Below are 13,134 nucleotides of genomic sequence, written 5' to 3' on the forward strand. Positions count from 1 at the left end.
GGGTATGAGATATTGGTACAAGAGGGCTTAAAAAGATTCAAGTATATTTTTATTTGAAATGCATATTGATACACGAAAAATATCCATACGAGTTTCTAACAGTCAGATGCCATTTCTAAAAGAATTGGCATGGGTTTGAAAAAAGTTGATACAAAGCATATACTTTCGTAAAGATACCTACAAATTAAAATAGTTAAATATACATGTATAATAAATACTTTTTATAGATTATATATAATATTTAAAAGTTTTTATAAAAATGGTATCTTTATAAAATGAAATTATTTATGTGCAAAAATTTTATTAGAAACATGCTTGATTCTCATTTATAATGTAATAGAAACATGATTTTACGTAAGATGGTATACGTTTCTCAAGTAACTGAGCCGAGTTTCTTAAACATTTGGCATTTGGTACTGGTACACCTAATATGCGATTCACTGGGGTGTATTATGAATTCCACTGTGCTTGAGAGTCCTTGTTCTTTTTTTCATCATATGACATCAAATCCTACATGAATATAGTTGGTCAGGTGTTGATAGAGTGAAATTTCTAAATGGATCAGCTTTTGAACCAAGATCCTGTAAGACAAGACTATATATTCATAATTGGATCCGGTAAGCATTTTAGTTTAAAATGCTGAAAATATATACTGTATCTTTGCAATGAATGCAGCAAGTGAGTTGAAATTGCATGGTGCAAACCAACGTAAGCTTATGTACGGTGACATTAATTTGATAAGTCGTTTTTTTAGATAATCAAGTGTTCGAACTCTCACCGTAGGCATCTTTTATGCAACCAAAGCAGCAGGCTTTCTAGGGCAACCGTTGAGGTTTTACCTGTAACAAGTATAGCTCGGCACCATCTGGTAAGGGCGACTTGTGAATGTCTCCAACTGATGTCACACGTTTGAAGCTCACATGTGGCGTCCTTTGCCTCAAACTTGAAGCTGGGTGTATACACAGTGGTCAGGGTGACCTCAAGGGTTTTACCAACCAGAGACCAGCTCATGTGCTGCAAGTGATTGGGGTTTTCCATTGAACCAACAAAAAATAAAAATAAAAAGAAAGAAGTACCCGTTGTCAGTTTCTTCACATAACAAACAAAAAGAAGAGTGATTAAATTTGTATTCCTGAAGGAGGATGAAAAAGCACCATAAAGTAAATTAAAAAATCTCTGAGAGATTTTTATTATTACGTTTAACTGTAGTTTCTCTCTTATTTTTGTTTCATATTAGACACACTTGGTCTGAAAATCACTCAATTGAACATTGTTTTAGTCAAAAAATATAAATGATCATCATCTTTAATAGTTTAACAAAAAAATAGAGATTTATTAATTTTATAAAAAAACTGTCTAGTATTTGAAATTCATTAAGATAACATTAACTAAAATGTGGGTTGCTACCACGGGAGCTCCGCTTGTTTGGTTAGAGCTGTTAGTACACGTCACCATGTGTTGGGACGTTGCAAGTTCAAAACCCAATGGTATGTTGTGTAATTGGTGGGTCTGCCTAAACCCAGCTTGCCTTTCAGAAAAAATAAAAAATAAAATGTGGGTTTCTCTCTCTCTCCGTATAAAGTTTTGACCTTGATGACTATGGAATGCATCATCCACCCACGATTAAGAACAATTCTTGTTGCGCATGAAAGACACGCAAGTTTCCTACTTTCCTTCTCAACAAAAAAGTCAGCCCTCTTAGATATTCGTATTATAGTTAGAAAAAGAAAAAGGAAAGATCTCTGTGTGTTGAGAGGGGGGCACCCCACATCCATCAGCATCACCATTCATCACCACACCCATCATCTTCATCTTCATTTCTCCATCATACAGGTGCCAGTTCCCACCTCTGCATAAAAAACCCATATTTTAAAACGTCATTTCTCCCATTAACAAAACAACCCATCTCATCTTTCATATAAAATTGCTTGGGTTTCTCTCACCTGTGGTGCAATTCTGAACCGAAGATTAAAAAATAGGAAACTGAAGTCTTATTATTTTTTCTTCTCATCAAAAGATGTGTAGTTTGTTTTGGCAGATGGAGAATGACCAAGGTGATCTCTCAGATATAATAAGAGCTAGTGGTGGTGGTGGTGATGGTAGTGGTGGTGGTATTGCTGCTACTACTGCTTCATGTTATGACTGGGCTTTTCCGGCCGAACCTGCGAATTTTTCGTTACGACCTGAAGATCAGATTGATGATTTCCGCAATATCTTCGGCAGTGCTCGCGATCCCTTGTTGCATGAATCGGAGATCATGAATTCGATGTTTTACCCGGGCTCCAAACCTTGGTTGCCTAAGAAAGATAATGTTAGTTTTTCTGGTAATAGTTATGGTGATGGAATGATGGGCCAGGAGATTAAGCCATGCCAATTGTTAACAAGGATGATTCAAGTCGGCCCAAAACCTAACAACTCTTCACCTTCTTCTCTTTCTCCTAGAGGAATAAAGTCTCTAAATGATGGCGTGAAGGTGAATTCATTGGGTGGATCTAATGAAAATGCTGGATTGCAAATGAATTCTCCAAGGAATCATGTCATCAAGAGGAGGTGATAAGATTTTGTTGTCTCTCTCTCTCTCTTAGATTTTTGTCTCTTAAGAGTAAAAAAAATGGTTTCTTGCACTGTTATCTCTGTTCTAGACTGTACTTTGGTCAAACGCTGTGAAAACAAGGTACAATGATTGTTCATTATCAATCGATAATTAACAGTTTTCTAAAATTTTAACTGGGATAAATAAAAGAGCTCTGATATTTCATTTTCTTTTTCATCTCTCTAGTCATAACAAAGAGAATTGTTTTCTTTTAGCCATCCATGAAGATTTATCACTAGTTGCAGGAGAAAAATTAGGATGATTGTTTTCTTTCCCTTCTATTTTCATTATTCCTATGTATTTAGTTTATTTTGTGAACATGAGACAGTTGAATAGATCGAGTCTTTTATCAATTCTGACAAAGCTTTTTATGTTTTTTCTTTTTGGTGTTCAGAAAGAGTCTGATGAAAAAGGTGGTGTGCATACAGGCGCCTGCAGCAGCCAGTAACAGACCAGGTGGAGAAGTTGTCCCCTCAGATCTATGGGCATGGAGAAAATACGGTCAGAAACCCATTAAAGGATCTCCTTATCCCAGGTATCATTTCGAATTGGAACTCAAGGAAAAAAGAATTGAAAACCTATAAAGACGAGGGAAGCACGCAAAAAAAGAAGTGTCCAAAATGATTGTTTTCTCAACAGTTAATCTCTCTCTCTCTCTGTTGGTTTTCTTTACGGTTGAAATTACTAACAGGTTTCCAACCAAGAAGGAAAAAAATACAAATTTAGAACAGATTGTATATTTCTTCGGTTTACCATGCTTGAATCACAGAATTTGACGATTTTGATTTTGATTTTATTTCATCACGGTGTCCGTTTCTTGTTTTTTTTTTTGGTGTTTTTTTTGAGACTATTGTGCTTTTTACTTCTTGTAAAGGAATGTTTAAGAAAGAAGTGAAAGCTAGCATATTACCAACTTCTGTTATGCTTTCCATGATTTTGAAGAATTGAGCACTTGGTCCCTACTATTAGCTTTTCTTTTTCTCTCTCATGTTTCTTTTTTTCTCCATCATGAAAATATCATGGATGTGAAGCTAAAAAGCAAACCAAAAAAGAAGCCTATTACAGTCCAAAAGGCTTAATGGTTTTGCATTTGGCTTCTGGGTATCATAAGCCTAATTTTGTTTAGTCTTTTGCTTCTCCTCTTTTCCTTGATGTGGTGATGGAGATGTTGAGAAACTGTTCAATAGAATTGCTGAAAAGAACAAATGATTATCCAACCAAAGGGAGATAAAAAAGAAGGGTCTTGATTAGAGATGATTTTTGCTTCCTACAGAGGATATTACAGATGCAGCAGCTCCAAGGGTTGCTCAGCAAGAAAGCAGGTTGAGAGGAGCAGGAATGATCCCAACATGCTGGTCATCACCTACACCTCAGAACACAACCATCCATGGCCAACTCAAAGAAATGCACTTGCTGGTTCAACAAGATCACAGCCAACGAGGGCAGCCTCATCATCAAAGGCTTCCCCTCCACCCCACAACCCCAAGGCTGAAGAATCAGTGAAAGAGGAACTCAAAGACACCAATGACAAAGAAAATGAAAGTGTTTGTGTGAAAGAGATGGGTTATGTAGATAAGTCTCTGGAGACGGATGATCGGGAGCTGAGTCAAGACTTTCATGAGAGTTACAGGCCAATTCCACCTCATTCAAGCCAGTCTGATGATTTCTTCTCTGAGCTGGAAGCGTTGCTGCCAGACCCTCTGAACTTCATCTTTCCTCATGGTCTCAATGATGAGAAATCAAATGAAGACTCTGAGAACAAGGGTTTAGATCCTTTAAGTCTATTTGAATGGCCTGAGAACTCATTTGCACGACCTAGGAGGGGTTTATAGCAAGACCATTGTTCACCAACATCATTTTTTTTTACTCAGGTTTGTGGTGCAATTTCAGTTCAAGGTCTGGCTATAAACCCTTTAATTCAGCTTGGAAATGAATGGGATTTTTCTTCTTTTTACATTTTTATTTCTATTTTTCTTTTTTATTTCCATGTCACAAACAAAAATAGAAAAAAAGAGTTGTGGGATTGGTTGGCATCAGACCCTTATTATTGGGTGATAGAGAGAATGGGACATAAAGGTGAGCAGTTGCACGACTACGTGCTGGAGTCATGACTTATCCTCCACAGTCAGGAAATAATTATTCTCCGTCTATTGTTGGGAAGGTTTAAACGATAGATGGTAGTTGGTCTTTGAAAGAAAGAAACAAGACATGATAAGAGTGAGTTAATAAAATGGAGAGGTTAATTGATTTTTTTTTCTATCAATGCTTTTCCCAAGATCCATATACACATGATGGAGAGTCTTCAAGTTTTTTGGTCGCCAAGAGTTTGGTCTATTGAGCAATGTTGCAGCTCATTACTAAAAAACTTGTTCCTCTTAACACATTGAACCTTGTAATTCAAAACTTTCTCTCTTTTAGCATCTCTCTTTCTTGTTTTTCTGGTGTTGGATAATGCATGAATGCCAGTTATGTATCTTAATACTTGAAATTTGTGATGTAGACTATTTTATTGTTTATATAATGAAAAACATTTGTTATTAGTTTATACTTGCAACAGACGTTAAAAAGGAGAAAGGTGAACTATGGGAGCTTGTGCCAAAAGTAATCATATTGGAGCTACTTGACCTTACATACATACATGCAATTAATATTTGAGTCTGCAATGACTTTAAGGTTTGCTGAATGCACGTGTGGGCGGTGCCCAATTTCTTATTTAAATAATAGAAGCTGAGGATAAATAATACTAATAATAAAAACAACAGTAATTGTTTGTTGGTAGCTAGGGACTTTGTTTCTCTTGGTTGGTAAGGGTGGGATGGTGATTATTGATAAGACCATTATAAATTGAGTCAGTGCTATGATTTCTTTTTTTGTCTGATACCTAAAAGTGACACAAAAACATACTCCATTTTCCTTAAACAAATGTGCAAAAAGTCTAGTCAGATTTATGATACTTGGATGGGATACACATAATCCCATTTTTGTTTTTGGGTTTCGGTCACTTAGAATGATTAGGTGAGCTCAAGACTCAGTGAAGGAGTTGTTTAAAATGAAACAAAAAAGTCGGTTATCACATCAAAGAGGCTTATGGAGAAGCCTACATTCTTTCAACTGTATGGAAATTCATGGCTTGGATTGCCTACACCATGAATATAAATTATCCCTCCAACATGATGAACAAATTGAGTCCCACACGTTAGTGCTTGGGGCCTAACTGTGCTTTTCTCCATAGAAGAAGAACACGTACGAAATTACAAAAATAAAACTTTTTTTTTTTTACAGAAAGGGAGTTCATTAAGTCAGTGAAATCATTTTGCAGAAGTGACGAGGTATCACTCTGCTACAGGGAGAAATAGTCGAAGAAAGAAAGAGAAAAAGTAGTAAAACAGTAGCAGAAAGCAGCAAACAACAAGAATTACAAAGCATTTCCGACGAATGCCTTGTTCTTCCAGAGCAAGTCCTGGTCAGGCCATTTTTGTCGAGCTTTGTCAGCAACTTCCCATTTTAGGTGATCCAGCAGACCAGTCATATCTCTCTTGCAGCCTGTAAATATCTGACGATTACGTACGTTCCAACCACAAAAAGTCTCCATGCCCTGAGAAGCCAGACTCGCCAAATGAATATCCATCTAGGTCCTTTTGGGGCAATATGATATGCAATCAGCACACCTCAGGCAAAATGAATACAGTCCCAATTGAGGTGCAGGTCTCCTCACGCCCGGTTCATCATTGCACGCATATAGGCGTAGTCCCAAAATAAGTGAGGAAGCGACTCTTCCTCCGAGAAGCATAAACTGCACCTGCTCGCCATTTGAATGCCTCGTCGCATTAGGTTTAGCGCCGTTGCCACTCTCCCATGAAGAATGAGTGAACCACGAAGGGGGAGACGACCCCATAATGATTTATTCGACACCAGCTCTGAGACGGATTGGCCAACGCCCTATAGAGGGAAGACGAGCTGTAAATGGCATCATGCGAGAGTGACCGCTTGAGCATGTCTTCGAGATGCGATGGAGTGATAATCGAAAGCAAAGACATAAGCGCTGTCCACTTCTGAAAGGTCCTATCCGATGGTTGTCTTCTCAAGACAACGTTCTATGCACCTTCCTGTTGTGACCATACATCAATTATTCGAAGATATTTCCCTCTAACCACCGTGTAAAGGTCGGGAAATGCATCTTTGAGCATCTGGTCGCTCAACCATCTGTCATGCCAAAAGAGTGTCTAACGACCATGCATCCCCCACCTCGACGATTATTGCCTCATTGAAATCCTCAATAACCGTCGCCCATCCTTTCCGAATGTTCGATCCTTGCTTTCACTTGTGATTTTTATTCCAACCAAGGACAACCATGCAAATCATATTTTATAGTAAAAATCATGGCTATTTTACCCTCCTTTTTGCATAATTTTTCATATCCATTTCGCCAAGAGGGCTGTATTAAACTTATGCAAATTATGAATGCCCAATCCACCAATGTCAAGTGGTTGGGACATGACCTCCCAACCCACTCTGGCTTTGGAGCGATCATCAATCTTACCATTCCATATGAATCTCTGAAAAATGGTATTGATGCTCTTCTCTACCTTAGATGGGATCTTAAAAACTTGTAGAAAGTATAGCACTACAAGAGATATATTAAAGGGAACAAGATTGATCCTTCCTGTCTTTGACAAAAGGCGGTGGTCTTGTCCCAAACCAAGTTCTCCACCCAACCCCAATGGGACTCCCTAGAGACTCCCAAATGCAAAGGAAGACCCAAGTATTTCATTGGTAGTGAGCCCACCTCACAATTAAAAATTTTTATGCTTTTCATTGTGTTTCACCGGTGAGGTCATTCATGACCATGATTTGGCTTTTCACTACAAGAAAAGCATTGATTAGCGACGGACATTTGCGACGGAAAAAATTCATCACCAATTGGCGACAGATTAGCGAGAGAAAGATATTCGTCGCTAAAATATTGTTTATTTACGATTTTAGCAACGGAAAATAATTTGTCGATAATCCACCACTACTTTGTGACGGATTAGCAGCGATGGATTTTATTCTGTCACCACGACGGATCAGCGACAAAACTATTCTGTCGCTAAGTCGTCGCCAAATAGCGATGCCCTAGCAACGGAATTTGGTCGTCGCTATTTTTCCTGTAAATCCCTAATTATTTTCCTTTTCTTTCTCTTTTCTGTTTTGTCTCTGCCGCGTCTCCCCGGCTCGCCTCCCGGTCCGCCTCCCCTCGCCACTCGACCTGCCTCCCGTCGCCCCTGGCTCGCCTCCCGTCACAACCCAACTTGCCTCCCGTCGCCCCTCAGCTCGCCTCTCGTTCCCCCCGACCCGCCTCTCATCCCCCTGCCAGCCCGCCTCCTGTTGCCTCCCTGACTCACCTCCCATCGCCCCCCGGCCCGCCTCTCATCGCCCCCCGGCCCGCCTCAGTGACGCCAGAGCAACCACAACGCCGACATCCATCGTTTCGCAGACCACAAGTGAAGGTTTTCCCACCTCCGTCTGTCTTCTTCATCATTTGTTTTTCTGTCAGGCAGCCGAGCTGCCTCCTGCAACATTTTGTTGGTCGGCAGGGGCATCTTGCCGCTTTCTTCTTTTCGACATGCTGGCAGGGGCCAAGCCCTTGCCGCCTGCAGTTATTCTCGGTAGGAGGGCAGGGGTGAGGCCCTGCCGTCTGCATGCGCAGACAAGGCCGACAGGGGCCAAGCGTCTGTCACCCCTTCTTCTTGTTGTCAGGCAAGGGGGGAGCCTTCTGCCTCTGCGTATTTTTCCTGGTGGATAGGGGGCAAATCCCTTGCCTCCATGTCTTTCCGACAGGCAAGGGGGCTCCGCCCCCTGCCTCCACGATTACTGTCAGACAAGGAGCTTAGCAGGCTCATCCCCATACTTGTTTTTTTTTTTGCCAGGGAGGGGTCGAGCCCCTTCTTTGTCTCCTTGTCTTACGACATGTGAGAGAGTAGATTGTTTTGTATATTTGTGCATTGCAGGTACATAGCTGAGCTAATTGTGTGATGCTTAGTGCTAAGCATCGCATGTGACTAAAAATGCAATGTAAAAAGAAATAAAAAAAATGCAAAGGCAAAAGCAATTCAAATCGGGTAAGTACCCGTGGTGAGTAAGTGATGCAAGCGCATCATATGTTATTTAATTTTTTGGATGCAACACTTTTCTTTTCACACACTCACTTAGTTGTGGGTATTTATGACTACTTTGATGGAGTTTGGAGATCATGCTGAACATGACTTTAATGTATGAGAACAGAAGTGTTCTTATTTTTTTAGTACGGATTCCATGCTAGGCATGGTAGTAGTTAACGGGATATTGGAGTGTTTGTTGCAGGTACATGTTTGATATTGTTTTGATATGAATGATTTGATTGTATTGCAATGTTTGATATTTCTGTATCAATACTTGTATGAAGTTATTTTCTATTTGATTATACCTTCTATGTGAAATTGTATCATGAATTTTTTGTTCAAATGAATATATTTGTGTCATTATGGCATTATTAAGATTTTCTTTTAACTGATGATGAAAATATCTGTAATATTTTAGTACAAAATGGCTACAAATCGTGAATGAATGTATCGTAGGATAGTTGATAATGAGGTGTCACATTATTATATGGATGGTGTTGACAGTTTTATTGAATTCGCAATGGCAAGTGTCAGTACAGTGGATCCTACTGGCCGGATCAGATGCCTCTGCATGATGTGTAATAATAATTGATTTGTTGAACCTCATGGCGTTAGACATCACTTATGCAGGAAGGGTTTTGTTAGTGGTTATCAAAATTGGACACTTCATGGTGAAGAATTTCAGAATAATTATGACGTAAGGGTAGATATGGTACACGATAATCTATATGTGGACTTGATATTTGATGCCGGAAGACCGAAAATGGGTTTTGCTGTGGGACATAGTGATGCACCAACTAAGGTAGAGGAAGAAGCAACAAACGATGCTGCTAGTACATTCTATGACTTACTTAGAGATGCTGATGAATCACTATGGAATGGTTGCGAGAGTCACACTATCGTGTCTGCAGTTCTTCAACTACTAAATTTGAAGTGCGAGTTTAATTTGAGTCAATCATGTTTTAACCGTCTATGCTCTATTGTGAAGAGTATGTTGCTCAAAGATGAGAAATTACCACAAAATCTCTACCGTGCAAAGGTTATGGTCAATGCTCTAGGTATTGGGTATCAAAAGATAGATGCTTGTCCCAATCATTGCATGTTGTATTTTAAAGATCAAGAAAAAAGCAGATCATGTCCATCATGTGGACATCCTCGGTTCAAGCCAAAGACAAAGAAAAATGATAGCAAAAGGTCAAAAGAAGTGTCGTATAAGTCACTCAACTACTTCCTTGTCACCCCTAGATTGCAACGTCTTTATATATCTTCGAAGACAGCTAAACAAATGATATGACATACAAATAAAGTTCAACATGATGAAGACAAGATCACACATCCTGTTGACGCAGAAGCTTGGAGGCACTTTGATCGTACTCATCAGAACTTCACTTTGGAAGTGAGAAATGTTAAGCTAGGTTTATGTACAGATGAATTTAATCCATTTGGGGGTAGATCAACACCATACTCATGTTGGCCAGTATTTGTCACCCCATACAATCTTTCTCTAAGCTTGTGTATGAAGCATCAAAATCTTTTCTTGTCTCTATTGATCCCTAGTCTGACGTCTCCCGGCCAAAATCTTGATGTATATTTAAGGCCATTGATTGATGAACTGAAAATACTGTGGGATGACGGTGTTCTCATGTACGATGCCCACAAAAAACAAAACTTCAATATGAAGGCTGTTGTTCTATGGACAATCAGTGACTTCCCTGTATATGGTATGTTATCTGGTTGGAGCACACATGGGAGGTTAGCATGTCCGTACTGCATGGAGGATACAAAATCGTTTAGATTAATGCATGGAAGGAAGCTGTGCTGGTTTGATTGTCACAATCGATTTCTACCCAGCGATCATCCATTTCGACGACAAAAGAATGTGTTTCAAGCATAAACAACTGAAATAAAATGTCCACCAATAAGGTTGTCTGGCGTAGAGATTTTAAGAAGTTTGTAATACTTTCCATGTGGACTGACAAATGCCCGTAGGGCAACGCCCTTTATTGGATTTGGGAAGGATCACAATTGGACAAAAAAATCTATATTTTGGGAACTACCATATTGGCCAACCTTATTGATATGACATAATTTGGATGTCATGCATGTGAAAAAAATGTGTTCGCTATTGTATTTAATACATTAATGAACGTGAAAGGGAAAACAAAGGATAATCCAAAGGCACGTATGGATTTAAAAGTGGTATGTAAAAAATCAGAATTGGAACTCAAAGAGTACAATGGCAAAGTACTGAAACCAAAAGCAAGGTATGTGCTTGATCCAGATCAAGTAAATCTGATATGTCAATGGTTGAGACAGTTGAGATTTCCAGACGGCTACGTTTCTAACATTACTTGGGCTGTGAAGATAGACGAGGAACAATTATATGAGTTGAAGAGTCATGATTGTCATGTCATTATGCAACAGTTGATACCTCTAGCATTCCATGATATGTTAGACAAACCTATATGGGGGGTATTGTCCGAGTTGAGTAGATTTTTTAGAACATTGTGCACAACTGAAGTTGTAGTATCTGAGGTAAAGAATCTCGAGGAATCTGTCGTAACTACTATTTGTCAGCTAGAAAAGATATTTTCACTAGCATTTTCTGATGTTATGGAACATGTGGTCATACATTTGCCATATGAACTTAGGGTTGGTGGACCTGTGCAATATCAGTGGATGTACCCATTTGAAAGGTATATGTTTATTTAATTTTTTTTTCAATACTATTGAGAAATTTAATGTAATCAGAGATGTATATTGTTGACAGATGCATGTTTGACCTCAAAAAAACAGGTTTGGAATAAAGCAAGAGTAGAGGGCTCTATTTATAAGGCGTACACTTTGGAAGAGATTTCAAATTTCTCATCTATGTACTTTGAACCTCACATTCCAACACGTTACACATGCCCACCTCGTAATGATGATGGAGAACAATTAACTGTAACTGACAAATTGTTTATATTTCAACCACTTGGATATGCATTTGGCAGTTGCCGATCAAGACTCTTGGAAGATCGAGAGCAAGATGCAGCATAAATATATATCATTTTCAATTGCTCAGCACTCGACCCATACATTGAGTAAGTATATTTAATACGTAACATTAAGTTCTATATGTGTGTACATGGTTCGGTAAAATAAGTTTATGTTAAGTATAGACGATTTGATCTGGAGTTGCGAAAAAAACTTTCACAACTCACTGATTCTGAAGTATAGAAAGAACGTGAAAATAAATTTATGGCATGGTTGAAAGAGTTAGTAAGAACGATTGTATACATTTTTTCCCTTTATACAACAATAAAATACTTAATTTGTCGTGATCATAGTCCTTGTTTGTGCTTGTAGGTCCACATGGTGATGTTAAAGATCAAGGAATATGTGATTTACAAAATAGTCCGTCTAAAATTGTGCAGTGCTACAACGGGTACATCGTAAATGGTTATCGTTTCTATACAAAAGACTACGGTGTCAACAAGTCAACGATGAATAGTGGAATGTGCGGCAAGGGTAGCAACTATGGTGAAAATGAACATGACTACTACGGTGTTATAGAAGAAATAATGGAGTTGACTTACTTAGAAACAAATAATAGCTTAACTTTATTCAAGTGTCAATGGTTTGATCCCACAACAACTAGAGTCGACAAAGTCTCAGACATTGTGGAGGTGAATGATAAGTCAAGGTTTGGAACATATGGACTATTCATATTAGCCTCGCAAGCTCAACAAGTGTACTATACTTCATATCCGACTACAAGGAAGTCATATAGAAATGAATGGTGGGCAGTTTGTAAGGTGAAGTCTAAACTATACCCCGAGTATGATCAGTTACAGGAAGACAAGATTGCTGAAGAGGATGAATACTATCAATCAGATGATATGTATGACTTCTCTTATGGTCACAATGTCGCACATGGTGTGCATGTCATATCTCCATTGGTTGATGACACATGCATGGAAGAATGTGATCCAAATGATATACGAAGTGGATGAGCACTAAATGAAGAATAAGAAGATGATGACGAAAAGAAGGAGGAGGAGGAGGAAGAAAACTATGAAAGTCAGACAAGTGATGATGAGTCATTTACGAGCTAGTGAAAGACAATTTGTAATACAATTTGATCTGAATGATTTAAATGATTAGAATGATTTGAATGTATTGAAATGTATTGTATTGATTTGAATATATTAAAATGTATTACAATGTTTGAATGTCTTGCATGAAGGTTTTTTCAATTTGATCTGAATGATTTGAATGTATTGAAATGTATTGTATTGATTTGAATATATTAAAATGTGTTGCATGAAGTTTTTTTCAATTTGATCTGAATGATTGGAATGATTTGAATGTATTGAAATGTATTGTATTGATTTGAATATATTGAAATGTGTTACAATG

General features: G+C 38.4%; 2 protein-coding genes across 2 annotated transcripts; both read left to right on the plus strand.

Moving 5' to 3' along the window:
- Positions 1-1,947: 1,947 nt before the first annotated feature.
- Positions 1,948-5,133, plus strand: LOC149822630 (putative WRKY transcription factor 14). The gene is made up of 2 exons (XM_089981180.1): positions 1,948-3,128; positions 3,867-5,133. Exons 1-2 carry the CDS (start codon positions 2,998-3,000, stop codon positions 4,423-4,425), a joined length of 690 nt encoding a protein of 229 aa, XP_089837306.1. The 5' UTR covers positions 1,948-2,997; the 3' UTR covers positions 4,426-5,133.
- On the plus strand, positions 2,039-2,554 carry LOC149822631 (uncharacterized). Its single transcript, XM_089980332.1, has one exon. The coding sequence runs from the start codon at positions 2,039-2,041 to the stop codon at positions 2,552-2,554; it is 516 nt and encodes a 171-aa protein (XP_089836458.1).
- Positions 5,134-13,134: the final 8,001 nt, after the last annotated feature.

The sequence above is a fragment of the Nuphar pumila genome, chromosome 11 (assembly GCF_984573655.1).
Source record: "Nuphar pumila chromosome 11, dmNupPumi1.hap1.1, whole genome shotgun sequence".
Lineage (NCBI taxonomy): Eukaryota > Viridiplantae > Streptophyta > Magnoliopsida > Nymphaeales > Nymphaeaceae > Nuphar > Nuphar pumila.

Excerpts from the sequence above, each read along its gene's own strand:
- LOC149822631 (XM_089980332.1), top strand. The coding sequence starts at position 2,039 with ATGGAGAATGACCAAGGTGATCTCTCAGATATAATAAGAGCTAGTGGT.
- LOC149822630 (XM_089981180.1), top strand. The coding sequence starts at position 2,998 with ATGAAAAAGGTGGTGTGCATACAGGCGCCTGCAGCAGCCAGTAACAGA. Across the intron at positions 3,129-3,866 it reads AAAGGATCTCCTTATCCCAG|AGGATATTACAGATGCAGCA; the intron begins GTATCATTTCGA and ends TGCTTCCTACAG.